This window comes from Acomys minous (genome assembly GCF_964271855.1).
Source record: "Acomys minous genome assembly, chromosome: 4".
In the NCBI taxonomy this organism is placed as follows: domain Eukaryota; kingdom Metazoa; phylum Chordata; class Mammalia; order Rodentia; family Muridae; genus Acomys; species Acomys minous.
Window position 1 is genome coordinate 118,844,879 of NC_140486.1, and position 27,865 is coordinate 118,872,743.

Genomic DNA, 27,865 nt, shown 5'->3' on the forward strand with positions numbered 1-27,865 from the left:
AGGTCCTTCTATCCTTCCTTCTACTTTTCCACTATACCTGAGACTCCTAGAAACAGGAGCCATGAAGACTGAAAAGGACACCCTCTCATTGGACAAGAATCCTAGTGGAGGGAGGAGAACACCAGCCCCCAACAAAAACTTTGATCCAAAACTAACCCTCCAAGATGTGCAAGGATAAAGATAGAGCAGAGGTTGAGGGAATGTCCAACTAATGCCTGGCCCAACTCAAGACCCACCCCATGGAAGAGAGTCAACCAGTGACACTATTAACAATATTCTGCTATGCTTGCAGACAGGAGTCTGTCACAACTGACCTTTGAAAGTCCCCATCCAGCAATAGTTCAGAATAGATACTGAGACTCACAGCCAAACATTGGTGAAAGTAAAGGGAGTCTAGTCAGGATGATTTTTAAATGCATAAATTGAATGGTACCCATAAGCAAAGTGCTTCTCCATATTATTTTTAAATTATTTTCATTCTTGAGGTTTATATATGTGTTTATGTGGGTATTCACAGACATACATGTATTAAACAACATGCCAATGAAAAACAATTAATGAAAAAAGTGGCCTTCCTCATTTCTATCAGCTAGAAACCACCGATATTGTCTTTTGTCTGTTCAACAGTGTAAAACATTTGTAATAGCAAAGTATGCAACTTCATAGAGTAGCTTTGTGTAGTTTGTAAGACTAAGGTAAGTTTCCTTCTCATCTTCACGTGACATGATAGTTCATTTCTCTTCCTTTCTATTTCAATGGGACTTGTTATTTTCAATTCTCTTCCATTGAAAACCATGTCACTGTGCTGATGTGCCTTTCTCCTACAATGTATCTTGGTTGCCTGCAAATTTTCAATTATTAAATAAATCTACCATGAGCATCTTTGTATAAATTGCTGTATAAGTGTTATGTTTTCTACTACTTTGGGTAAATATCAAGAAACACACTGATCAATCAACTTATGAGGCTGTATTTAGTGTTCTAAGAGTCCATGAATAAAATCTTCTGGAGCATCTTCCTGACATTGGGGACATTTGATACGGTCACGAGCCTAGATTCTGGTCATTCTAGTTGGTCCACAGTTAGTGCCTTCTGCCTAACCAGTAAGTCCGCTGTTCACTTCAGTTTATTGAAACTCCCAGCAACTGTCTTCTGGATTATTACTTTGTCCCTATTTTGCATCTACCATCATGTTCTTGCAATAATTATCAACATTTTCATATTTCAAACAGATAGCTTTGTTTTGTTACCTTTGCACAGTCTCCTGCTTGTTTCTCCCTTACATTTCTCCTGAACACTAGATTCATTTAAATTTATTTATCAATCACTGAACTTCATATAATGCTTCAATAGAACCACTAACTCTCCCTAACCTTTTAAGTAAAAAAAAAAAAAATCTGTTTTTCCACAATAAACAAAACCAGTATTTGGAATAAGATGTAATACATAAAATGTTAAAATGTCATTTAAGGCAAACATTGCTTGAATTAAAGTACCTCAGCCAATTCTACTACGTCTAGAAGGCAGCATTATGCCATGTAAGATCCAAGTTCCCTTTGACTAAAGCTTTTCCTAACGACGTCAGCCTTTGCTAACACTCAGGCATGAATCTAGTAGACTGCAGTCCATATCCAACACTCTGCCAAGTTCTATGCATTGTTGTTGACGCATGTCAAAATCTTCCCATATTTTTCTTGTTCCCAAATTATTTTCACTACCACTGTTCACAATATCTCTAGTGTATCTTCTTCCTCAATCATCTTGTACACATTATTTGACTTATTTAGAAAGCCGCCTTCATTTGAGTATAGACTTGTGAGTCATTTTGAGATTTTTTTTTTATGTCTGTCCTTATTGCCATCTATTGGTCCTATGTTCTTTCTTCATCACTGATACGTCTCTATTTGACAAACTGCCAAATCAATTTATATGTTTTTTATGACTCACTTGTTCTATCCTGGAGAGTCTAGAGGCATCTAAAACATCTTGAACATAAAAACTCATCCACATGTATGAAAGTGTTGTTAAATAGTACAGTAGCATGTAAGTGGATAAATAAAAAATAAATGTAATAAATATAATCAAAATCTTACATTAAAATACTTTACTCACAATCTAGTGAGATAATATATAGCTATAAAATGTTATCTAAACAGTAGATATTCCATAAAGAAAATACAAACCTATTTGAAATACAAAATATTGAAAGTACAAAATATTTGAAATAAATATTCAAAATAAAGGAGTAAATGGAGAAATTGTTTCTCTTTTAAGAAAAAGTATTGAAAGCAAGAAAATTCAATAAGAAATTCTAATATATGGTGTGTAAAGCTAATTATGACAGATAATTTTATTTATAAATAAAATGTAAAATAAAATAAAAATAAATTTACTTTCTTAAAATAAAATAAAATTTTGCTCTACATATTTCATACTAGGGAAGTATAAATAAGTAAATAGGCAAAACTATAACATATAAAAGGAAAGAAAAATATTGTATGAACTGTAGTTTTATAGTATATGGTATAAATCTCAAAAAAATAATGACACAATTGTAGGTATTTAATTTTGTAAAAAGCAATAATGTAAGCATTTATATTAATTAATAACAAATATTCACTACTGTGTAACAGAAATTTTAAAAGAATATTGAAAATGGAAGTTATTTGTTAGCTCTTTGCCGCACACAAAAAACATATTACAAAGTAATAAATGCTATGACTTGGTATTTGACAGCCTAGACTACAACTAAATGTCATATGTTACTTTGAATAGTACTCTGAGCACTTGATATGTAGAAATTAATTTCAGTGGGTAAAGTAAGTTGGGGACATGTCAGCTTCAGGTTATATGTATATATAATATATTAATATAAGTGTATATGCATGCATACTTCATTTATATATGTATTATATATAATTTTAGGTAAATATTAAACAACATGATTTCTTGATGCTTTTACCCAACAACCAAGGTGTTATTTGTCCCTAATTCCCCCTATTCCTTTTGTATTGACCTTCCTTCCTTCTTCCCAGGAGTCATGCCATTGCCATTATTCTATTTCTGATGTCATATCATGTGTATACTATTATTCACCTCCTGAACCTCACCACCACCTATGGTCCCTTTATACTTGCCTGGTTTCTCTGATTACTCCATGATGTATGTTCACATCTGTAGCTAGGAATCACAGGTGAGACTGAAAGATAGCATTTGTCTTTCGGCCTCTGGGTTACCCTACTCAATATACTATTTTCAGGTCCATCCATTTAAAAACAACAAAAAAAATTCATGATTTCATCTTCCTTTATAGCTTAATAGTATTTCAATGTTTGTATGTACCACATTTCAATTATCCATTCATTTGTTGAAGCACATTTAGGTTGTTTCTACTTACTGAATATTAGGAATAACGTAACAGTGAATATTCCAGAGGAAGAATCTGCAGAAGATGTAGAGTCCTTTGGGCATACGTCAGAGAGTGGTATATTTGGATGATATAATAAGTTCCTTTTTCATTTGTTGTGGTTTTGTTTGTTTTTTGAATGATGCCCTATACTAAGTAACAAAGTGGATGCACCAATTTACATTTCTACTAAGAGTGAATGAGTTTCTTTTTCTTCACCACTTCATGAGCACACAACAGATCACTAACAGCCTTCATCTTAATTTCTGTTTTCCTCCTTTTCTTTACATTATCTTTCTTATCTTTTCTTTCCTTTATTTTTCTATTTATCTTTGGAGACATTCAGTTTTATAAAGCAAAATTTTGATTTTGTTACAGGAAAAATCCAGTCAGAAACTTAATATAAGCTGCCTAGGACTCGCTGTGAATCACTGGTACTCCTCATCAGGCGACAATCTTCTAAACATTCAAAGTGTTTACTTAGGACTGATTGTGGACAGTTCTTTTTGTTTAAATATAACTTGTAAAGTTGGTTTGTTTTACTATATGTTTCTTCCAAAAGTTTGTAAGCAAAATATATGGGTCTAACATCTATTATGGCATAAAAAGAAAACTCTGTCTTCAAATATTTTCATACCCAATTGCCTTGGTGAGCTTCTATAAAACATACATTCTACACCATCATTTGACCCTGCAAATATCAAACTCCAAACCCTAAAATTTTTTTATCCAATCTCCTTAGGAAAGACCTTGATATGTTGTGAGCCTAGATCTGAATATAGGCACCACAAATACACCATGGACAACAGTACTATAGGCGTGCAGTTCTATCAGGAGGTGCTTTTATGATTAGTATAAAGAGAATGATAACAGATAATAAGGTACCAGATACCAGATACCAGATTGTATGAGGTTTATTAACTGAGGAAGGGGGTAGAAGAAAAGGGGGGATGAGTATCCCAGAGAAGAGAGAGAGAGAGAGAGAGAGAGAGAGAGAGAGAGAGAGAGAGAGAGAGAGAGAGAGAGAGAGAGCAGAGACAGACACAGAGGAAGAGAGAAAGGGCGTAAGAGGTAAGAGAGAGGAGAGAGAGGCCACAAGGCCACAAGGAGGGTTTGTCCCTTTATATAGCCCTGGGCAGGGCCACACACCTGTGGCATGTAAGCAATGACATCACAGGTAGGCAGGCTGAAGCAGAATCCTAACATTCCTATCTTTTCCTATAATTAAAAAATGAGGAATGTTGTATTGTTTTTATACAAGGTAAGTTAAAGTATATAAATGTAGGTAAGGGAAAAAAGAGAGTGGAAAAAAAGCAATAGCAACAAAATGTCCAGATTATATAGTGAAGGGAAAGGAAAAGTTCTGCACTGAAAGTTCAAGGTAGAGGGTAGGCTATGGCAGCCGTGTCCTGCAGCAGGTAGGGACCACAGAGTGTTGGGAGAACCTGGAGCTGTTTGTCCCAGACTTGGAGCACACCATTTCAGCCTTTTGCAAATGGACAATGGGCAAAGTAATCTTCTTAACTACTTCCTGCTGACAGCAGGGCAGTGATAGGGGGTTTAAAAGGCTGAAATGTTGGCCAGGTTCTGGAAGAACAGGCTGTTGCATTTGCTGTCCAGGGTCTGAGAACATCTGCAGCTGAGAAAGGCAGTGCAGGTCTCGCTAGGAGGAGCAATGCAGGTTCAGCTGCCATGGTCTATGAGGTTGGACTGAAACACTTGTGGGTAGCTGCTTTGAAGATGTCCCAGATGTAGGAAGTCTGGCAAGATACTGGAATGTCTATGTGGGCAGGAGAGAAAGTTAGCAGGTTAGGGAGAAAATTCCCTTTAGGTGTACATTTGAAACTCTGGGAAGAGCAAAGAGAAAAGGCAAGAGACATTGCTGACAATGTGTGAAAATTTTGGGAGAGCAAAGAAGTTTTTACACAGGAACTTCCTTTCATTTATCCTAAGAAAGGCATGAACATGGGAGAGCAAAGAAAAGCTTTGGGTATAGGGAGCTTCTTTCCATTTTACACAATTGTTGACAATAATTAAAACTGTTTAGTTTTGGATGTGTCCAAGTTTAGTTGCAGAAGCATGTCAACTAAGAAGCCCTTAATGTGGGCATAGGGATTTGAGATTCTCTAAAAGACATCCCGAAGGCATGCTAGGAGGACCAGACATCTGGGCATTTTCCATGGGGAGTCGAAGTTGGTAACCCATTAGGGCCTCCCCCAAAATGGATAGTGACTCAGGAAAAACAGATACAGACTGGTTTGTAACTCATCAACACTGACCAGAGACCAAGAGCACAACTCAACAGTGCATGAGCTGGCCCCAAGGATGTAGCTACTCAGAGCACCAGGGTTTTGGACATCTGCAGCAGCAGCAGAGAAGCAACAGGAAAGAAGCTACGTCAGAAAGCTCCCTTGATAGGAATGGTCCTACTAGTAGGTCAGTGAGGAGGACTGGGGTTGGGTACCTCTGCCCCCAGTGAACCAGAGATGTGTCAAAGGTCTCTCAAACAAAGGGAAGATTTTATGCAACTAGGAAAGGGGAACTTAGCTGGGGTTGGATGCAGAAGGGTAGCAATCAGGTAGTTAGGGGAGTCCCCAAACCAGCGAAAAAGAGAAGGAATCCCACCCTTAGAGATAGGCAATAGGCGATAAACTTAGGCTTTGGATTGACAATATGTATCTGGATTCCATTTGACCTGAGAGATGGACTTCCTGTACTTACAAGAATCCCTTTAAGTTCATAAAGGGAGATAAATTTTAGACATGTTAGGATAATCATTGCTTGAAGTCTGTGGTGAAATACACATTGTTAGACATAAACACACTGTAAGAAAAGGCAGTAGAATATAGCACAGTAGAGGGCTGGGAAAAGAACTTTCTGTTAAAAGCGCTGAGGTAAGCTTAGAAAAGGCAGAAGCCTCTTTTTTTTTTTTTTTTTTTTTTTTTTTTTTGCCTCTGTGGGACAGTAACATGGGGAGGACAGAAATCTCCTGTCTCACTTTAGCATCACTACACATCATAAAAGAGGGGTTTCTTCCCCCTGTTCAGAAGACTAGAAGTAAATAATTTTAGTACAATGAGAGACATTTTATAAAAAATAAACAAAAGGAAATTTTAAATTTTGAGCTTGGAACTATGATAGGGTCATACAGTGGAGTGTTTTCTATAGTTAGGCTAATAAACTAGAGCTCCATTGATCAGTGTCAACACTTTGAACAGTAAATACAATAGCAAGAGCAACAGGATAGCAACAGGGAGAAATAAAACATCCTTTTAGACATGTCGTTCTTCATAACTTGCATTTACCAACTTAAAACACATTCTTAGATCTTCTAACATTCATAACTTGCACTTATCAGCCTTAAAAAACCTTCTATGGAGCTGTAAGTTATAGGTGAAATTGCTATAAGTAGTAACTGTCCTTAGCTAAAAGAACGGTAACAAAGTAGATTGTATCTAGACCTGACAGTTAAAGTTTGGTCTCCTGCATATGAAGAGGGCTGGGAAGGTATCTGAAGCCTGTTTATCTTTCACCTCAGGTCTGTAAGACAAACTTGTTTGTCTTTTTAAATAAGAGAGCTAGTATCTAGTAGTCTTAACTAGTTAATGAGTTGACCAATGAACTAACACGGCAGATTATTTTGGGCTAAGGAGTTAATTGTCTGTTTTCTGGCTACCATGCTAATAACATCAGCTTAGCCTTCAATGTGATCAGAGACCTGAGAAGGATAAATTGTAATCTAAAGGAATCCATGTATTAATAAAAATGATAGAGATGAGTAGTTTGTCATAACAAGTGCTATTTGTAAATCAAATAAAGCAAACAACAAAATAATTTCAGAATGAAAAACTAAAAGCAAATTTACTAAATATTACTCAAAAAACAAACATATGCTAAGGTAATGCAGGTTGCAAGAATGAAACTGACAAGAGCTTTTCAAATATTTACATTTTAAAGCTAGAACCAGAATAAACAACTCTACATTTTCTAAAGTAAAATCTTCCAAGGAAAGTAAGAATGCTTAAAGCTAGAAAAAGCTCTCTTTCAGGCTGGGCATAGTGGTGCACATCTTTACATGCAACACTCGGGAGGCAGTGCCAGGCGATCGCTGTGAGTTCGAAGCCAGCCTGGACTACAAAGCGATTCCAGGGCAGCCAAGGCTACACAGAGAAACTGTCTCAAAAAACAAACACACACACACACACACACACACACACACACACACACACACACACACACACACACAGAGAGAGAGAGAGAGAAAGAAAGAAAGAAAAAAGAAAAAGCTGACACCAAAGCGTTTATTGATTAGATGAAGTTTTAAAGTTTGGCATGAAGGAAATTGAATCGAGTTTCCTATAATGCACATTGCACAGAATCCCGGGTTACTACCCTAGCTCAGCCCTTTAAGTTAGGTACACTCTTGTTTGTTTGTTTGTTTGTTTGTTTGAGACAGGGTTTCTCAGTATAGCCTAGTATAGCCTTGGCTGTCCTGGACTCACTTTGTAGACAGGGCTGGCTTCGAACTCAGAGCCTGCCTCTGCCTCCCGAATGTTGGGCTACCACAAACAGGCTGCTAAGTGCACTCTTGATAAAAGGAAGCTCAAAGTTGGATCGCCTCAAGTGTCCCCCTGCTGCGCGTGCGTAGAAGTCGCGATACTCTGACGTCACCGAGTGCGGCCCGCCCCTACATATTAGCAACCGGAGGCGTCCGTAGCAGCAGTGGCTGCGGAGATGTACGAACTTCCGGTTGTCCCGGCAAGCCGCTGCCGCCGCCACCGCTGTCGCCACCGCTGTCACCGCCGCCGAAGCCTCCCGGCGCAGTCTCCGCCCGGGAGTCGGCTCTTCGCCGGGTCGGGCGCGCTCATGGTCGGCGCTGCGGACCGGGAGGCCGGCCCGGCGGCTGCGGCGTGCTGAGAGGGCGGCGTGGGGACGATGCCGACCCCGCGCGGCGGCCCCGGGCCTCGCCGGCTCCTGGCTCCGGCCTTCGTCCTGCTGTTGCTGCCGGCGCTGAGCGGGTCCCGGGCGCTGCTGTCGACGGCGGCCAGGGCTGCGCCGGGATCCGGGCCTTCCAAGCCGGGGCCGCGCACGCTGTCGCCGCTGCCTCCGGGCCCCACCGCGGCCCAGCCGCCGGGCCACGCTCAGGGTGAAGCCTCCGACCCCCGAGGCGCGGAGAACCGCAATGGCAGCAGCCCCGGGGCGGGCTCTGAGGCGGATGGCCTTGGAGGGAAGGCCGGGGAAGGCTCCCTGGGTGGCAGCCTGGCTGTGAGCCCCAATCCCGGCGACAAGCCCATGACCCAGCGGGCCCTGACCGTGTTGGTGGTGGTGAGCAGCGCGGTGCTGGTGTACTTCGTGGTCAGGACCGTCAGGTGAGGCGTAGCCTCCTTGGGCTTCCCCTGAGGCCTAGAGCCAGCTGACAGGTGACCTGCTCTGGGAGCCAGGGAGGATGTCTGTGATCTGGGCTTGACCCCCCCACTCCCTGCTCCCAGCATCAAAGACTAGAATCTTAGACCATCCGGTTGGCTGCCTTAATGGCCTGCTCTGCCTGAGCTGGCAATACAAACTGTTGCCTGTCATTTGTAAGTCACTAACCCAACTCCAACATCTCACTCTCTGAGCCTTGCCTCTGCCTTAAAATACCCCAGAGTTTGGAAATAGTCTCCCATCCGCTGGAATTGTGATTACACTGCCGGGCGGTGCTTCTCTTACTCCCCTGCAGTTGGTCTAACTAAGGCATCTGCGTTTAGGGTCCATCAACAGTAGAGCAAACAGTCTTGATGTATGTTTTTCACTTTGATGAAACTTAGAAGTTCTTCCTTACCAGTTGTTTTTCTTGGATGGTGCCCTTAATCTACCCCCAGGTAAGTTGTACTCAGGTGCATTACCACGTCTCTGGAGAGGTGTCAAATAGAGCAAGACCCCACCGGAAGAGGCCAGCCAAGACGACAGCCATGGAAAAGCTCATGGGTTCTCTTTCCCTAAAATAAAAGCAGATGATATTTTGTGAGATTTGTAATGGTTTACTGTTTTCCAAATTACTTAAGACTTTCCCCATAACTACACATTACCATTATTTAATATGTTTTAAATTCGACAAAATAAAATTTCGCTTTTAAGAAGTATTTGTGAATGGAAAACCAACATGACTTGTCTTAAGTGGTTGACTAAAAAGGTACAATGTTTATGGTTATGTGGCCCAAAGACTCTTATGACACACTTAAGTAGCTAGAGTTTTACAACTGTTATCTGAATAATACATCATTTTACAAGTGCATAAAATATTTACTGGTAAAGTTTGAAATTATACATTGAAGCTGATATTTTAAAAAATACCTCATGATTATATTGGTATTCTTGGATAGTCCAGGTTAATCTCTTTATGTTAAGGTCTGCCTTTTTGCAACTCTCATGACAGTGTATCCTTACTTCCTTTTTTGGGGGGTGGGGGGGCTTGTAAAATAAAATAATGTTCCAAAGATCCCAATATAATCACAGGGATCTTTTAAATTCGGAAATGGGAGCAAGGAAGGCAGTGTCAGGGTGATGCATCTTGGGAAAGACTAGGCTAGCCAGTGTTAGTTTTAAAGATGGAGCCAGGAACCCTGGAATAACTACAGTCCCTACCAGACAGCAAAGGTGAGGCTGCCAACTGTTGTTGTTTTTTTCCCTAAGATCTTTCAAAATGGATGTGGCCCCGTTCACATCTTGATTTTTTAACTTAGAGGGATTTATTTCAAAGTTTGAGCTCCTAGTGGTGTGAGAGAATAGTTCTGCTGTTGTGAGCTGCCCAGTCAGTGATGTTTTAACACTAGAAAATAATAGGCCTTAGTAGTTTCCTGAGGCTTAAAGTTTCTGTTCCTCCTTTAAAATCAATTAATGTTTCTGTGTTTTTGTCATAAAAATAAACTATGTGCTTTGGCTAAAAAACAAACAAAACAAAAACAAAACAAAAAACACTTGTCAAGTTTTGGTGTTTATATAGTAAAGAAAAAATAGAATCAGAAAATGGTATTTATTAAATTTCTCCCTTCTTTTCCAAGTTGATATGATTTTGAGGCTGGATTTTCTTTGTGCCCATTAATCCGATATTACAAATGACTGAAGCAGAAGCAAATTTGAAAATGATGTGGTTTTTGTTTGGTTGTTTGGTTTTTATTTTGTATTACAATTTAGGCCAAATGTTAAAGAGCTTTTGAAGAACAAAACACAGTCATTCATTTTACTAATTTTTTTATGAACAGTTAACTTTTTTTTTTAAGATTTATTTATTTTTATTATGTACAAGTGTTCTGCCTACAGGCCAGAAGAGGGCACCAGATCTCATTGTAGATGGTTGTGAGCCACCATGTGGTTGCTGGGAATTTAACTCAGGACCTTTAGAAGAGCAGCCAGTACCCTTAACCTCTGAGCCATCTCTCTAGCCCCTGAATAGCTTTAAAAAACATTTTAGGTCAAGTTTTCCCCAGATTTCATTTGTAGGTTAGAATCCACATATAAAGCCCCCTGGAACCCTGAATAACCTTAGAAAATGTAAAGGAATTCAAAGCATTTGAAAAGCCCTCACACAACCAATATAATTGGACTAGAAACTGTTGATTTACAAAGTTCAGAAAATCCACACCCACTCCCTGTACTGGGAAATTAGACAGTGTTCAGAGGTATTAAAAGCTTGTGATGACCAAAGTGAGCTTCTTGATGTTAAGAAACCCTAAAGGACAATTAAGTCATTTTTACAATACATCTTTTATTTAGTACTGTGCATAGTTCCTGTAAGGACCAAACTCTCCTTGACATATAGGAAACATGGGTATAGTGATAATTTTCTTGAGATGGTTCTTGTTTTTATTTGTTTTTCTTTTTTCTTCCACCTTATTTGTAATCTTATATACAGATGTTTACTGTCACCGCTTTTCTGTTTATTTCTATATAACTTGAAGGAACTCAGGCTTTTCTGATTCTGTTGCATGATTCAGTATCGTGGTGTAAGAGAACAGCCAAATTGAGAAGTGTGACTGACAAAAACTTCATACTTCAGGCAGCATCCAACACACTGGTGTAGTCCAACTTCTATATTTAGTTGGTTGCCTAACATCTGCAGCTTGATGAATGCTGACTAAGTTGGGTATCCAGCACTCATACTCTTTCCTTCCAGGCTGTGTTTTTCATCCTCATTATGGTGGTTGCTTATTTTGGCTCCCTTTCCAAAAGGAACCAGAGTTTCTTGTTTGTGCCAAGGGAGAATGCTCCCAGGTCATTTCTTTAACTGATGGTATCAGGTGAAACTGAATATTTTAATTATATTTTTATATCAACCTCTGTGAGACTGTGAAGTGTTTTCTTAATCTAGCTCGACATCACAAATATTTGGATAGAAATAACTTATTCTGGTAGTATAGAATTATTTCAAACAACATTCTTTCTGTAGAGGAACTTGAACACATCATGGTAATGCTGTAGGGGCAAAGTAGATTTTATAAGATGAATACAGCTCTCTGTGAAGTGGCTTGTCTGTTTTATTCTGTACTGTTTGCCCATTGCTGAGCCTTGCACAGTGTATGGAGAGCACACTGTTGCTTGATGAAGGAGCCTTAGTTCGTTCTTCATGTTGCTGAATAGGTAAACTGTGAGGATTAGAAACTTAAAGTGTAATTGCTACTTGCTGATAGAACCAAGAAACATGAAGGTCCTCATGACGACTAGGATTTCTTTCTTCTTGTAGGACACTCTTCCTGTAGTAAACTGTGTAAGGCTGGAAAACACGTATAGAGGGTTACTACCCTTTTAAGTGTGTATGTTGCTTATATTAAAAAGTTTCTATTGTAAGTATATGATTACTTGGTCTTGCCGTAAAGCAAACATTCTGTGTGTTTTTTTGTTTGTTTCTTTGTTATGTTTTGGTTTTTTTTTTTAATGCCGTGTCATTTTTTCAGTATGATGCATCTACTTTTCCTTCTTTAGGAAGTTACATGGCTTCTCCAGTCTCAGAAATCAATGAACTAGAGATAAAGAGCTCTGAAATGGTAGCAATGAGCACCAAATTTAGCATTGATTGTCTTCATTCAACCAGTCAATATTTACTCAGCTGCCCCACTCTGGGCAGTCACAGTGCATCATTTTGAAATAAGTCAACATTACTGCCTCCTTGGCACTTGCAGCCTGGAAGAGCACAGGGACATTCATCAAACAGCTACACCGATAATTAAAAACTGCAGCAAAGGAGCATTAAAGTGCCAGCTTCCCACTCGCCATCTCCCTCCTTGCTAGTGGTCCTCTTTCACTTTTCCGTCTTGGCTTCTTATATTTTTGGTTGTGAGCTTAGCCTTTAACAGCTGAGCCTTCTCTCCAACCCCATCTTGGCTTCTTTGGATGACAAGGACCATGGGCATGTACAATATTGTACAGCTACTAAAAGCAGAACTATAAAAATGATATATGGGTCCTATTAATAATTAGCATTCAGGAACTACACAGCACTAATTTAGTTTTAACTGGTAATCTGAAATATAAAATGAGGGAGGCTTCCTTCAAACAATCTTACTCCGTAACTAAAACACGACTTTTGAGATTTTACCTGCCATAACAATAAGGTAATGAGTATAAATAGCTAATTAATGTGTGTTATATATAGTGTCACATAATGGGAGTCCATTTTCTAATTCTGGAAAACATCTTCTACATGGGTGCTCTTCTGAAGGAAGCTGAGGCTGGACAAGGTTAAGTGGTTTGTCTGGAGCACACACATAGGACCTGCCCAAATTACGCTCTGCTGGACCCTAGCATGTCTGCTAGATTCCAGCCGACTGTGCTGTCTCTGTTAACAAATACACATTATTTAAGGTGATGTTGTGTGTGAAGGTGGCCAATTAGTTTATGGAAAAATGAAGTGTGTTAACGTTTCTTTGTAAAATAGGCTTTTCAGTGAACGTTACTTCTTAAAACTTTACAAATTGAAAAAGGAAGACAGCCTTAGTATTTGTTGATATTCATTACAGTGCTCCACTGAGGGTAATTTAGTATGTGAGGTCAGCCCTGCACCTCAGCCTTCAGTTTTCCTTGTTTTGGTAGATACAGTCAGAGAATGGCTGTATTTTAAAGTAACGACTACTGCTGGGCATTGTTTTGTCTGTCTGCTTCTTTTCTTCCTTTTTATTTTTTATTTTTATTTTTACTTTTTTTTTTTTTTTGAGATAAAGTCTTACTATATAACCATAGATGGCCCAGTGCTTGCCGTGTAAAACAAGGCAGCGTTAAACTTGGAGATCTACCTGTGTCTGGCTCCTAAGTGCTGGAATGAACACTGTGTACTTACCATGTCCAGTTCCTGTCTGCTTCCTTAAGAATATGAGTTACTGAATGAATTTAACCACCAATTATAAAATTAAGACACTGATGGAAATTCAGTTTAGACAGTGATAGAGCTAGAAGAGCTGCCCAGTATTCATTCCCGTCAGCCACTGCCACGGTGTTGCTGAGTGCTGTCATCCTGGGCCTCGGGTAAGAACTAGCCATGCGTAAGCTGTGAAGTGTCTACATTTTTAAGGAATCTAAGTTTTAAACTATCCTTTGAAAGCGTCATTTGTACTCTGGTTTGTCTTCACTTACTCAGACAGGAAATATACATAACAAATGTTACTCCTTAAGGAATTGGAATTTTTGAGAGATGAACTTTCCAAAATGTTTATGCATATTGTGAAATAATACAGTGTTCTGTATGACACCTGCCCTACGCTAGACGTCAGAATATGACGAGTGGTGATGTTAGTGATAGACCCTGGAGCCTGTCAGTGTGGGGAAGGCTGAGAGATACGAAGAACGGCTGTTTTACACTTTTCATATGGGAAGGAGCACAGAGCTTCACCCAAATATTTAGCAAAGTAAGTAGGCATGAGCAGAGGGAATAGGGAAAACAGTAGTTATTTCACTGAGCTCTTCTGTTATCTAAACATAATCAATACTTTTGAGTTTCTTTTCTTTTTTAAGGCAATGTTTTATTCTCATGCAGCACAGGCTGGCCTTAAGGTCCCACTATATCTGAGGCTGGCCTTGACCACCAGCTCGCCCTTCTTTCCTCTCCTGAGTACTGGGGTGTACTTGTATACTATAATGATCATCTTTTGAGGTGTTCGTGTTTAATTGTTTATTATTATTCATGATGATGATGATGTGTGCGTATGTGTGTCTGATAATGATGATGCTGGTTTAGCTGGGCTATGGCCCACAGGAGGAGTTCAAAGGATAACTCTGAAGAGTTGATTCTGTCTTTCTTCAGTTGTTCTGGGCATAGGATTTAGGTCATCAGGCTTTTTACAGGAAACACTTTTATTCACTTTTGTTAAGCCATCTTGATGTCCTTGCGTGTTTTTAATAAAACCCTTGAATTCAATTCTTCCATATATGCTAAAACTTCTGCATTTAGTCAATACTTTTTATGTATATAGCTGAAAAGTAAAGATATTCTTTTTCTTTAAGCTATTAATGCTAGGATTGTGCTTCTCAATGTCTTCCTATCATTTGGAGACACAAGGAAATTGATATCCATATGGTGTTCTTTGATATTATCCACTTGAGACCCTGCTTAGTGACTGATTTACATATTCCTCATTTTTGCTTGGTTGTATTAAGAAACAAAAATCTTGTAATTTATATTATTTCATAATGCATTCATTGCACATAGTCGATAAAAGAAAATGAAAAGAAACAATTTTATGAATCCAGTCATGTGTTTTCACTTCTAGAGAATAGTAAAGTGAAATGGAGTTCTATTCTGTTGTATTTATTTTATATGACATCAAACATTTTTACATAAAATTTTATCATGCTTACTTTAGTACTTTTATTTTCATTCTATAAATAACTGATGCATATTATTGAAAAAGAGATAGCTCTCACTAAGCTGGATATATTTAGTGAAACATTAAGGAATCTGCATCTCTGTTAAGACAGCCACTTGAATCATTTATGCTGTAATTAAATCTAGCTCAATATAGATTACTGTGTCACTGTCTCCTGCCATTTTAGATTCCATACTTTTTGCTTGTTTTATATAATGTTCCTAATATTTTCTAGGACTCAACAAAATATACTTTCATGTTACATATGTGTTTGTTATATCTAACTGAAAAGTGTGCATATTAATAGATATATGTATATAATTATTAGCACATTTATATGTATGAAAGTAAAGAATAAGGACTGCATTTTAAAGCCTCCTTTACACATTGATTGAAAAATAATGTAAACTGGAAAGTAAAAGATAAAAATAGCTTTTTTAAGTTAATATTTTTGTTCATTTTACACTTAACATTTTAACTTCATTGAGTCATCCCAGTTATTTAAAAGTTTGCTTTTTTGATTTTCCTTGATAAATATCTCGTTAGACAGCAGTGCTTGTATAGCAGTTGATATTTTTGTGACATGTAGGTGTTATGATCTAAGTGATAGAGGCCGCAAAAATCACACCATCGAATAAATCTCACATGGGAGGTTTACTGGGGGAAGGGCTATACAGAGACTACCTCGGGAAAAGGGAAGAAAGTGGGCAGAAGAGGCACTGGCTTTTTAGAAGGAGATATAGTGTATGCCATAGGGATGATATGCAACTCATGGCAACAGTGGAAATGTGTCTTGGAAAAGTGTTGCATCTTGGCATCTAGTTATGATGTGTCCTCTTGTCGCTGTGTCCCTGCGGCAGGCCAGTGGAGAGGCCTGTTGGCCAGCAGAAGCTGTCAGGTAACCATTACTGCATGAATTATCAGAGTGAGGAAAGACATTTTAAAGAAATAGAATTTTAGATTGTTCTATTAATATAAGGCTTTTAAGTTTTATTTAATTTCTATATGAGTTAATTTCATTGTGATCACTTGCTGAAATATTTTCTGTTCTACTGTATCTGTGAGGCACCCACTGCTTCCTATATTTAGTGTTGACGCTATTGCATTGGAAGTGACTTAGATATTGAACATAAGGTCATAGGTTTCATCACTGAGTCAGAAATCTCCAGCTTAGTGATGCTTAGTTTCTGTTCCTGAAGGTTTTGGTTTAATTATGGTCCAAGTGTGGTCATTTAAAATTCTCAGATGATTCTGAAGTGTAGACTAGGTTCTGAGCCACTTTAGGTGGCAGCAGCAATGCTTAGCTGTGTCTGTCAATAAGAAGGTATTAAGGACATGAGATAATGGCTGGAACCCAGGGTTTCAGAAAAATTTAATATCTGAAGTAAGGCTTGAAAAATTATCTCTTGGGGCTCAACAATTAAGAATACTGCTGCTCTTCCATAGGACCTTGAGTTCAGTTTCCAGCGCCTATGTGGGGCATCACAGGACCAACTGTAGCTAGAGCTGCAAGGGATACAGCACCCTCTTCCTTCTGGCTTATGTGGACATCCACACACATTTCAGTCACTCAAACGTACACACATGCACATAAATAAAAATAGTGAATGATCTCTTAACTTCAGGTCACAGAGGTTCAAGAGAGTATGCTATACAGGAGAATGTTGATGCCACACAAATATATAGCAATGGGGATAGTTAAAGAATTGCCAGTAATCCTTCATGCTAAATTGATTGTTTTAATATGCCTGAAATTTACTCAGTTTTGTACTGAGGATATGATTGATAGGAAACACACTGGTTTCTTTAGTTTACAATTACATATGAAGCAAAGATTAGGCTATATTAAAATAATTTTTAATTAATTTGTTCAATTTAATAGGATGAGAAGAAGAAACCGCAAAACTAGGAGATACGGAGTTTTGGATACTAACATAGAAAACATGGAATTGACACCTCTAGAACAAGATGATGAGGATGATGACAACACATTGTTTGATGCCAATCATCCTAGGAGGTAAGTTAGTGTGGTAGTTTAATTCAGTGTGTCAGCATGCAGATCTTTGCCCAGATAACTGAAATATACTATCATTATGCAGTCCCGATTCTAGCAGGTTTTATTGAGTTCTGTTTAATGAAGTTCTTTGTCTGCCCAAGCCATGATCTAAACAACAGTATACATTCCCTAAAGGGAGCTTTCTTTTTGCAGATTTCTTTGCAGTGTTTTAGGCTTGAAATGTTTCATTCTTGCAGTGTACATCACCTTTAGTATATGTTTGTTTATGTGTGGTTTTGAGAAATGTTTAGTCAACTTGCTTTTAGCTTTACATTCTGAAATTATTTTGTTGTTTGCTTTGATTTACAAGTAGCACTTCCTGATAGAACTGTAAGACTAGAGAGGGTTGTTGTCTCGTGGTGTAGCTGTGGTGTCTGTATTCAGAGCTGGGCTCACAACATGCCAAGGTCTTTCCTAAGGAGACTGGATAAGCACAACCATAAGGACATATGATTAATCAGTACAAGTGGAATGAAAGAGGCAACAGGAGTTACAGAGGTAGGAAAGATATGCTGGGAGAACAAAGGATTTCTTGTGACAGAAAGTTAGAGTCTAAAATCATATAAGTAGCGGACATAGAAGTCTCTCTTTTACTTGCTTAACTTTATTCCTTGACAATTTCATACACGTATAGGGTACATTCTGCCTAACCTCACCCCCTACCTTGTCTCCCTCCCCCCTGGGGTTCCTCCACCCTCCTTCTTACAAGTTTTCTTTCCTACATTCATGGTTTTTTTTGTTTTAGTTCGAGTGCACTAAGCTTAACCTGGACTCTGTTTGAATACTGACTGGTAAGCAGCTATCCACTGGAACATGATGGTCTCACAGTTAGGTCAGAACAACTGCATGTGACCGTCCCTCAGAATCATTTACTAGCTAATAGCTCAACAAGGGGGAATCAGGCCCCAGTTCATGATTGGCTATTGACAAATCGAACCCACCCCATGGGAGAGAGTCAACCCCGAAAGATGCTCTGCTATGCTGGCACACAGGAGCTAGCATAGCTGTCCTTGGAGAGCCTCCCCGCAGCAGCCGATCCAAACAGATGTGGAGACTCATACCCAAACATTGGGTGAAGTGTTGGGAGTCTTGTGGAAAAGTGGGGTGATAGAAGGACCTGAGATGACAAGAACTCCACAAGAAGACCAACAGCCAATTAACCAGGGCCTAGAGGCACTTGCAGAGACTGAAGCACCAACTAAGAACCATAAATAGACTGGATGTAGGCCCCCTACACAGATGTAGCAGCCTAGGCTTCATGTGGGTCCCCTAGTAAGGGGAGCTGGGGGCTGTCTCTGACATAGACTCTGTTGCCTGCTTTTTGATCATTTCCCCCTGGCGGGGCTGCCTCACCAGGCCACATGGGAAGAGGACATGCTCAATGTTGATGTGATTTGATAAGCTGGGGTGGGTGGGGGCTCCCTGGGTGGGGGCTCCCCCTTTCTGAGGAATAAGGGAGGGGAAAGAGGGCAGGAGTTGGGACTGGCAGGAGAGGAGGGAAGTGGCTACTATGAGGATGTAAAGTGAATAAATAATTTAATTAAAACAAAAGACAAATCCAGTGCTATAAAGACCAGATGCAAATGGCTCCAGTTGCTGTTTGCAATGGCTGTGTCATACCCTGAAGACAGTGTTTCATAGGCTTTCTGCCTATCTTCCTGCTGCTGTACCCTTTCCACTCATCCGAAATGTTTGCGGAGCCTTTCAGGGGTGAATTAAATGTCCTGCTTAGGGATAAGCTCTCAACTACCACTTATTATTAGCACCTTAAGCAGCCCTGGTTCCACATTCATTGTGTTCTTTGTAAAGAGATGTGTCTATGATTAAAGATAAGAGTAACATTTGTCTATGGGTATAAACATATTTACAATGCATTTTGGTTCCATGTCAATTTATTTAAATAATAGAGCCCTATGCTCCCTGGCTACTACCTATGTGTTTACTGTTTTTGGATTTTGCTGTGTTTATAATACCAGGCATGCATTCCACTTTGGAGAGCACTAAAAGCTAGTCTAAAAGCCATTGGTTACCCTTGTAGCAGGTGTGGTACCAGCTGGCATATCCTGCAGGTTGCCGTTATAGTTGTTATGATTCATGTAGAGTGACTGTTCATATTGATGTAGAATTGATTAGCCCAACTTTTGTTGCCTTTGTTTCATCCTAAGAATTTTCTGTTGTTAGGATGAGCGTAACCTACATGACTGAATACCACTGCTCCCAGAAGCTATTAATTACATAAAATTCTCAATGCCACAGATGGAATTCCTCTTTAAGAGTTGTTAGTAGAGAGGCCCAGCAGGTTTTATAGGACCTTCAAGCCTAGGGAGAAATCCTATGGCTCAGTTCCAGATTGATTTCTCTCTATCATGTATCTGAATGTATGCTGTCTTCAGCAATGTATGGTATCTTCATTTGGTTCTGATGGACAATCAAGAGAAATGGCAAGAGCCTGTGTTGTTTGGTGGGTGAGACTAGTTTTTTGGTTGTCTCTTTTTAAAGTGTGGGCCAGCTAAATTTATTAGCTTGCATTTAAAAGTCAATGTAATATGTACTTATCTTTATATTAGAATCAAATGAAAAATAATACGAGGTAGCATTGAGGACAAGTGCTTAGTAAATAGAAGATGATCTTGGGCTCCGTGTAAAAGAGCTAAGTAAAACAATGGCATTAGAATCCAATTTACTTTGCGAAAGTATTATTATATTTTGCAGTGACCATAATTGTATTTAAATACACTAGATATATGTGAGGTATCTGTATATACACTCATAGAAAGGAAGGATGTAGCATGAAATTAACAGGTCATGATTCCCTCCAAAGAAAAACTCAAGTGGAACATCAGTTCATCTAAAAATAGGTTATAGTTTGAATGTGAAATGTTCTCCATGCGCTCATTTTGAGCACTTGATTTCAGCTGGTAGCATTGCTTTCTCACACTTGTAGAACCATTACCCAGTAGAGACTTGCAGAAGAAATTTGGATACTGTCAGTAGGGCTTAGCAGTTCAGTACCCAAGCCCCATTTCCGGACAGTGGATACAATGTGAACTGCCCCTAGCACTCCTTCCCCACCATGATGGAATGTGCCCTCCAACTGTCAACCAAGTGGAATGGTACCTAATATAAGAATCCATCAAAGGCAAGGTTGCAACAGGCAGCGATAACTACCTGAAGTTTAGTTGTTGTGAAGATGAAGCTTCAGAAATACAGAAAAGCTCATGACACTATTGTGTACAGCTATATGTCACTGAGTTTGTAACCTAGAAAAAAAATGGATACATTTCTAGACAACACATCAGTGTACTCTTTGCTGGAGAATACCACCTTTCCTCCTCCCAGCTTTCCTCAGTTGCCTGTAGCCTTTTGTGTAAGGTTGAGGCCTCGTGGGCTTTTCTGTGTTTAGTTTGGTGTGTTCATTGGTGTCATCCTTGTTCATCTCACATTTGGACAGTCATGAGTAGACGTCATGAGTGCAACTTCTGATACTAGTAGGAGACACGTTTTCACACCAAACCCCTGATCCTCTGGCTTGTACAGTAATTCTCCTCCTTCTGTAATTTCCCCTGGGCTGTAGGTGGGGTAGTATTTTGTAGATATAGCCACTGGGACTGGTCTCTACAACCCATTTTGAAGACTACTCTGTAGATTTTGTAGGCAGAATAAGAAAGGTGAGTTAGATCCTGCAGATATGAGAGTGACATGTGCTATTTAAGGGTTCTTGAAGCTATCACCCAAACTTAGGAGTCATGCTTTCAAGGCAAAGGAGAGAGAGGCGGTAATAATAAAGAAGTGCAGTGATCAGAGATATGTTATTGAATTCATCTTGAGATTTGAATCATACTCAGTTTATATCGCAGTAGGTATTGAATTTAACATACCACTCTTTAGGGAGCCCACTCAAACTGTAATGCAGCTGTAGGAGTTATTATGAGGCATCAAGTTTGAAGCCAGGGTTATTGTAAGGAATTAGGGATGCTTGTGGAGTGTGCCAGTGATCAGAGCAAACTGAATGGAATCATTCCTTTATTAAAGTCAATGACTGATATCTGCTATGTACCCAGGTGCTCATGTGATTAATAGTGTTTTAGATAGACTTAGAGCTGGCAAGACAGAACAAAAGAAACTTTAAAACAGTAAACTTGGGATTTCACATTTTTATCAATGGTAATGTAGTTTTGGAGGCCAAGCATATGTTTATTTTTAAAATGAGAAACAGAGACAGCTAGTTAGTGACACAAAGTAGCAAAACAAAACAAAACAAAACAAAAAAAAACAAACAACAACCAAACAAAAAAAACCCACCAGACCAATTGTTTCTTGTTCTTTGATTGTGTTTTCTCTCCTCCCCCGTGTGTGTGTTGTTGTAGATTAAATCCAGAGTCTAGCATTTTTATGCCAGAGAAGCACCTCTGAGCTGTATCCCCAGCTCTGCATTTGTGTTTTTAGACTAGATTTGTATTTATTTGTTGGTTGCAGAATTTATGAGAGAGTGGAGGTTTATCTTTGGTAAGACTGCTAGTGATAAACTCAATTTTGTAATACACATACATACATACATGCATACATACATAAATATGTAGGTTTATTTGTTTACTGTATATTACACTTTGGAAAAATACTAGGGTTGTACAAAATTCTATTTATTAATCAAAGTTATGCCTTAAAATGCATTTGACACAATACTAAAAGGACCCACAAGGAATATTTACTCTTCGTCTTTATTACCTTCTCTTTTATTTGATGTCTACGCACTTTAGTGTCTCTCCTGTTTCTTATTGTTCCCTTTGTGTTCAATCCATTCTTTGGACCAAGATGTCTAGTAGTTTTATTCATCTTTTTAAAGATGTGAATTAATGAAGTAGAAGATGTGAGAAATGTAGCATTCTCCTTCCTGTTTCAGTTGTTAAAAATAACTGCATTCAGTGGTGAAGACAGCTAGTAATGTGCAGCAGTGATGGAGCAGGCCTCACAGCAGAGGCTGGCCAATGGTAGCATGGGCTGTGTGCCGCACTGATTACATTCATCACACACTGTGCTGTAACAAGGAAATTAAAGTCAGCCATCAAAGAAGGGACATAAAGCTGTTGAAGTTTGGAATTTGTCACAGTAAAGAGACAATGAGTCCTTTGCTGACTGGGTAATTTCTGATCTTTTTTAACAATTTTCTTTAGAACTATTGAAAATTTGATAGAAGTACTATAAAATACTACCCAAGAAGTGGGGTATAGCTGAATGGTAGCATGCTTACCGTGTGTTTGTGTGTGTGTGTGTGTGTGTGTGTGTGTGTGTGTGTAAGAGCTGTGTGAACATCTAGTCTTAAACCGTTGTGATCTTCCTGAGCTTCCCAAGTGCTGAGTGTGTGTGTGTGTGTGTGTGTGTGTGTGTGTGTGTGTGTGTGTGTGTAAGACTGTGTGAACATCTAGTCGTAAACCGTTGTGATCTTCCTGAGCTTCCTAAATGGTGAGTGTAGGTGTGAGCAACCATGTCTCACTTCTGTTACTATATTGTATAAAAATTAACAAATTTGCATTCTATTACACACATCATACTTAACATTTAGTGGATAGACAGTCTCAGTAATTGATACAGGTCTTCCTGGAAGGAAATAATCTGCCTTGTGTGGGAATAGTGGCCCTAGATCTGTAGCAGGAATGACTGAATGGGCACTGCAGTGGGCTGCGTATTAGACACAGTGTTACCAGTGTGCTTGTCTGCAGCAGTTCTTGTGACTCTAGTCGGAAAGGGGAAAATTGAGGCTCAGAGACCGTAAAAGGCCCTATACTCTTGCTGTTGCAGTCTCATTCCGTTTGTTTAGTAATTGTTTGATTTATACATAAATGCGAGCAGTCCCGTTCTGTCTCTTCCCTCATCTGTCTCCATCTCTATTCATTTTCTAAATGTGGCCTGGGAGTCCTGTGGGGTTCTTTCTTGCCTGTGCATGAAGAACCTGAACATCCTACAGGAGCAGCCATAATTAGTTTTTGATCAGATCTTACTTCCACTGTGCTAATACCTATAAATCCTCCTTTACTGCCCAGATTCTAAAAAAAAAAAAAAAAAAAAAAATGCCAGGAAACATATTACTTCTAGAGAGACAGAGGAATTCTCTTTCTTACAGTTTTATAAAATTGCCATTTGGTACTGTTTATAAAGAGTATTTCATTCTTGCTAGTCCATTCTCTTCTTTAGGAACTGTAAGTGTGGGAAGAACACATCAGGCTTTAAGTGATGGGTGGAGTCTTCTCTGCGTTTGGATAGAGAAGCTTAGGAGAACAGATGGCATTTTCTCTCTCTCTCTCTCTCTCTCTCTCTCTCTCTCTCTCTCTCTCTCTCTCTCTCTCTCTCTCACACACACACACACACACACACAAACACTTTCTGAAAAAAGAATTGAGACAAAATGCCTATAATTGACTTTACTATTAGAAGCTTAAAACAAGTTTAGAACATAGGAAAAAAAAAACAGGAAAAATATATTAGCAGAGTTAAATTTAATGTCTATCAAAAATAAAATAATTGTTATAATGATACATACTTGAAGACAACTTTAAAATTAAGGAAACAGCTTTTAAAGGCTAATACTAATATGTCATTCCAATGCTAGGCTAGTAATTTGTGTCAATATGTCATTTTAAAGCCCTAAATTTTCTTCCTCACTACTTTCACACTGCTACATTTAATTTAATATTGTATGTGCTCATTACATTTTGTATGTAAAGACATTTGATCATGAAGTACTTTCTAACTATTTATTATTAGCCTGTCAGAATCAGAAAACAGACTTCATTTAAGTGTTTAACAGATGCAATAATTAGCTGGACCTCATCAGACTGGCAATATAAATAGGTGGCTTAAACGTGCTGTGACATATACTAAGCCATTGTGATTGGCCAACATATTTGCTGAGTGTCAGGAGAACTGACTGGTGTCTTGACGCTGAGGTCTTCTTCCTTAACAAATCACTGCCACATAATGGAAGTTGACTGTATTACTAACATTTGGTCATGCATTTGACTTGTAGTCTTTGCTTGTTCACATCTTACAATTAAAATCAACAGTCATCTTCCCTTGCAAGTTATAGTTTGATTCAATTAAAAATTTTTAAAGAACTTCCAGCATATAATTGACTAAATGGTAGTTTAGAACAGAGGCTTTCATTTCAGGTCAAGATTGCCTGTCTTATGAGTGACTTCTAAGATCTATGGGTACTTTTACAAGTATAAATGTCTTACAAAATAGAGACTTGAGATTTTTATATTAATTCATTAATTGATCACTATCCTCCTAGCTTCCGAACATTTAACAATATTATTGACTCAGAAAATAAAGCAAGAGGATCAGGAATTTCCAGGCAGCTTCAGACATGCAAGACTATAATTTTAAAAAACAAAACAAAAATAACAACAAAAACAGCTAAGCATGGTAGATGATTCTGTAATACTAAAACTTGGTAGCCTGAGGCGGAAGGATTTCTGGGACTACAAAGTGAGATCCTATCTGAAAATGACTAAAATTAAATTCTTTAATGTATTTGAGGTGATTAAACAACAACAAAATTTGCTTTTAAATTTCTTTTCAAGGCTATTCCACACTGACACATACAGGCTGGTATATTGCATGGCTGCTTTGAGTGCCCTGGACCTCAGCAGTGTTGACTGCTGTGGTTAATAAAAGAGTCTACCCAAATATGTACTTTGTTTCAAATTGTTGCAAGTTCTGTGGAGACTTGAAAAATTACTTACTTAATCTAAGGCACAAGCTGCCAATTTAATTCTGACAATGTAATGGTACCTCACGTAAGTATTTTCCTTACCATCTCCCAAGTACTTGTGCATATTTCGTCTCTTGAGAGTAATTTGGCAGTCTGTCCTAATTGCTTTCTAGCTTCAGTGCCTATCCCTGGTCAAAAGAGCCTTCTAATAGACACAGCTCTCCCAGACTGCGCTGTGCCCGCCTGGCTGTGCTCCACCAGTCTACCTTTTATAACGTCTGTTCTATTCCTCCAGGAAGAGGAACTTGGCTTGTTTTATTTTTTTTCCCCTCATGTAATGTTAATGCCATCTTGGTTTTCTTGAAGTTAAGGATAGCAGACAAGAAGGGCATACTGATGAAGTGATGTTTGAGTTGCAGTTACTTTTAAAAATGCAGAAGACAGACAGAGAAGGTTCTGTGGGAGATGAGGAAACTGTGTATCAAGGGGAGCTAAAAGCTCCAGCCAAGGTGTTATGTAAGTGTGCACTTGTTCTCAGGCGTTGAAGGTAGAATATGGGGAAATCTATCCTGTAAAAGCAAAACTACTCACCAAAGACCAGTTTTGTCAGTCAAGAGTGCTCCCAGACCATCCCAGGCTTTTGAATAAATAAATGATATTATTGCCCTTATGTTCTAGATGACTCCTGTGACTTGAAAATGACTTACTACTGAGGTGCAGTATTAGAGATAGTTTATATGGCCCAGTGAGGAGTGAATATGAATGAAGATTCACATTGCTATAAGTATTTAAGAAAAAAAAAACCTGAGCAGACATCCCAATGTATATGTTTATTGGAAACCTTGTCCTTGTTCTTGTCTACGTATCTGAAGCAGGGTCTGGCTATGTAGCCCAGACTTGCCATGAATTTATGGCAGTCCTCTATAGCCAGCAAAACTTTGTCTTTTGTATGATTTTTGTCACCATACTACAAATATTAAAATAATGGTTTTTGTATTGAATATGATTTCATAAAGCCAAGAAGCAGAATTAAAGAACTATATTTATAGGAACTGTAAAAGAAACAAAAAAAAAATGTATTACTTGAAGTCCATCAAAATAGTTTGTTAATATTCTGTGAGGACAACTTTATCGTGAATATAAACATAAACTTTTATTGCTATCAGTATTATATGTAAATTATTTTAAATAGTTAAAATTACAGTTCAAAGATAATGTCTAAAACAGTTAATAATGACAGTGTCACCCAGCCACAGTGGTTTACAATAGGAATTTTTCCTTAGTTGTATGTTTATTCACCTCAAAACTTCTGAATATTTAGATGTATGTAGACATTATACAGAAGTGTTATTTATATATTTATGTATTTGTTTTACAGATGAGTATGTGCCTTTCATGAGAAGACTTCATATTTCTACTGAAGAACAGTTTCTATGTCTAAGGAATAAGAAGCCACTCTATCAAAGGGAGGGGAATTTAAGTTGCATACATTATGACCACTTTTCATTTGTTGTTGTGCAATAAATACTGAATCATTTTGTTATACCTTTGTATATTTGGAACTATTCTATTTATTACTGGAATCCATACTGTTAAGGACAAACTATATTGTTCTTGATTTCCTGTTTGAACATTATTTTAAATGTTGTTTGCTGAAGAGCTCTTGTCCCTTCCTTTTACCATATTACTGTACCTTGGTTTTTGGGAAGTACTAATCAGTTGTTACAGATTTTTGTCAGTGTCATAATTTAAAGAACTATAAGCCACATCTAACTGGTATGAAAAATAAAACTTTACTAAAACGTTTCCCATTTTTCTGGGGAAAAGCCAAATTTATTATGTTGTTTTTGAATTTTTGAATAGTAGTGATTGTCTGTGCTCTTGTATGCAAAAGAATAAATATGATTTAAAATTATTTAAGTGGTACAGACAATGTGTTTATAAAATAAACACTGCATAATTATATATTAACGAGTGTGTTTTTATATTATCTTTATATACGGAGTCCAAAATGTATTTTTCTGTAGTATAGTGTCTCACACCTATATTTCTTGCACTAAGGCAGGAGATTGCTGTTAGTTTGAGGCCAACGATAAATGGGGCAAAGAAGGTTGAATACATTCTTAGAGATTAGATGTTTTGGAAATCTATGAATTTCAAATACATTTGAGGTTAGTGTGAGAGAGTTGATGATACAAATTGTATGGGTATGAGTCTAAGTCATCAGAGAGCAAGAGATTGAAGTTTTTCACTGTAGACTTTGAGTCAGGAAGTTTTGTAGAGACTACTTCATTATCTCACAGCAGGTTGGGTCCCTCCCAGCTTCAAGTTTACATATTTTAAATTTAGAAGAAGGCTTAAATAAAAGGCATGGGTCATAACCTCTATTGCTTGTTAGCACTAGTGAGGTCACTCAAATGTGACAGAATGGGATAGTCCACAGGCATGGTGGCTTACAATAAGGATTGATATGTCAACTTTATGATCTCTAGATGTACTGTGTGTGACATTTTCTCTGAGGCAAAACTGATCAAGAAATCTACTTCAGTTGCTAAACTTGGCTATTTTATAGGCTAGTGCCTCCTGCTGGTGAATTAATTTCAGTTCTTACCTTCTTGTATTGACCAAAGCCAACCCTTGGGCTACTCATTCAACAAGGCCGCAGTAGATAGTCCTCACCAAAGAGGAGAAGATCAAAAGGAAATGGTTGTATATTTAAATATAACCCAGGCCTGTAATATTTCAAATAAAACTCGAAACTTCATTTGCTGAAAAGTGCTCTTGTCACCACACTCTCTTCTTGCATTGACACATCCTTGCTGGCTATCCACCTGGAATGTGTGGCACCATCAGGCTGTGGC

The 27,865-nt window shown here is 38.4% G+C and overlaps 1 protein-coding gene across 2 annotated transcripts; it reads left to right on the forward strand.

The window, feature by feature from the left end:
• Positions 1 to 8,202: 8,202 nt before the first annotated feature.
• Positions 8,203 to 26,969, forward strand: FAM174A (family with sequence similarity 174 member A; the record flags this gene model as incomplete). 2 transcript variants are annotated; one of them, XM_084780804.1, is made up of 3 exons in its annotated part: positions 8,203 to 8,775; positions 17,120 to 17,254; positions 26,383 to 26,969. In XM_084780804.1, exons 1-3 carry the CDS (start codon positions 8,342 to 8,344, stop codon positions 26,384 to 26,386), a joined length of 573 nt encoding a protein of 190 aa, XP_084636930.1. In that variant the 5' UTR covers positions 8,203 to 8,341. The 2 variants fall into 2 exon arrangements, with proteins under 2 accessions (XP_084636930.1, XP_084636931.1); XM_084780805.1 differs by lacking the exon at positions 26,383 to 26,969 and having other exon boundaries at positions 17,120 to 17,258.
• Between the last annotated feature and the right edge of the window lie 896 nt (positions 26,970 to 27,865).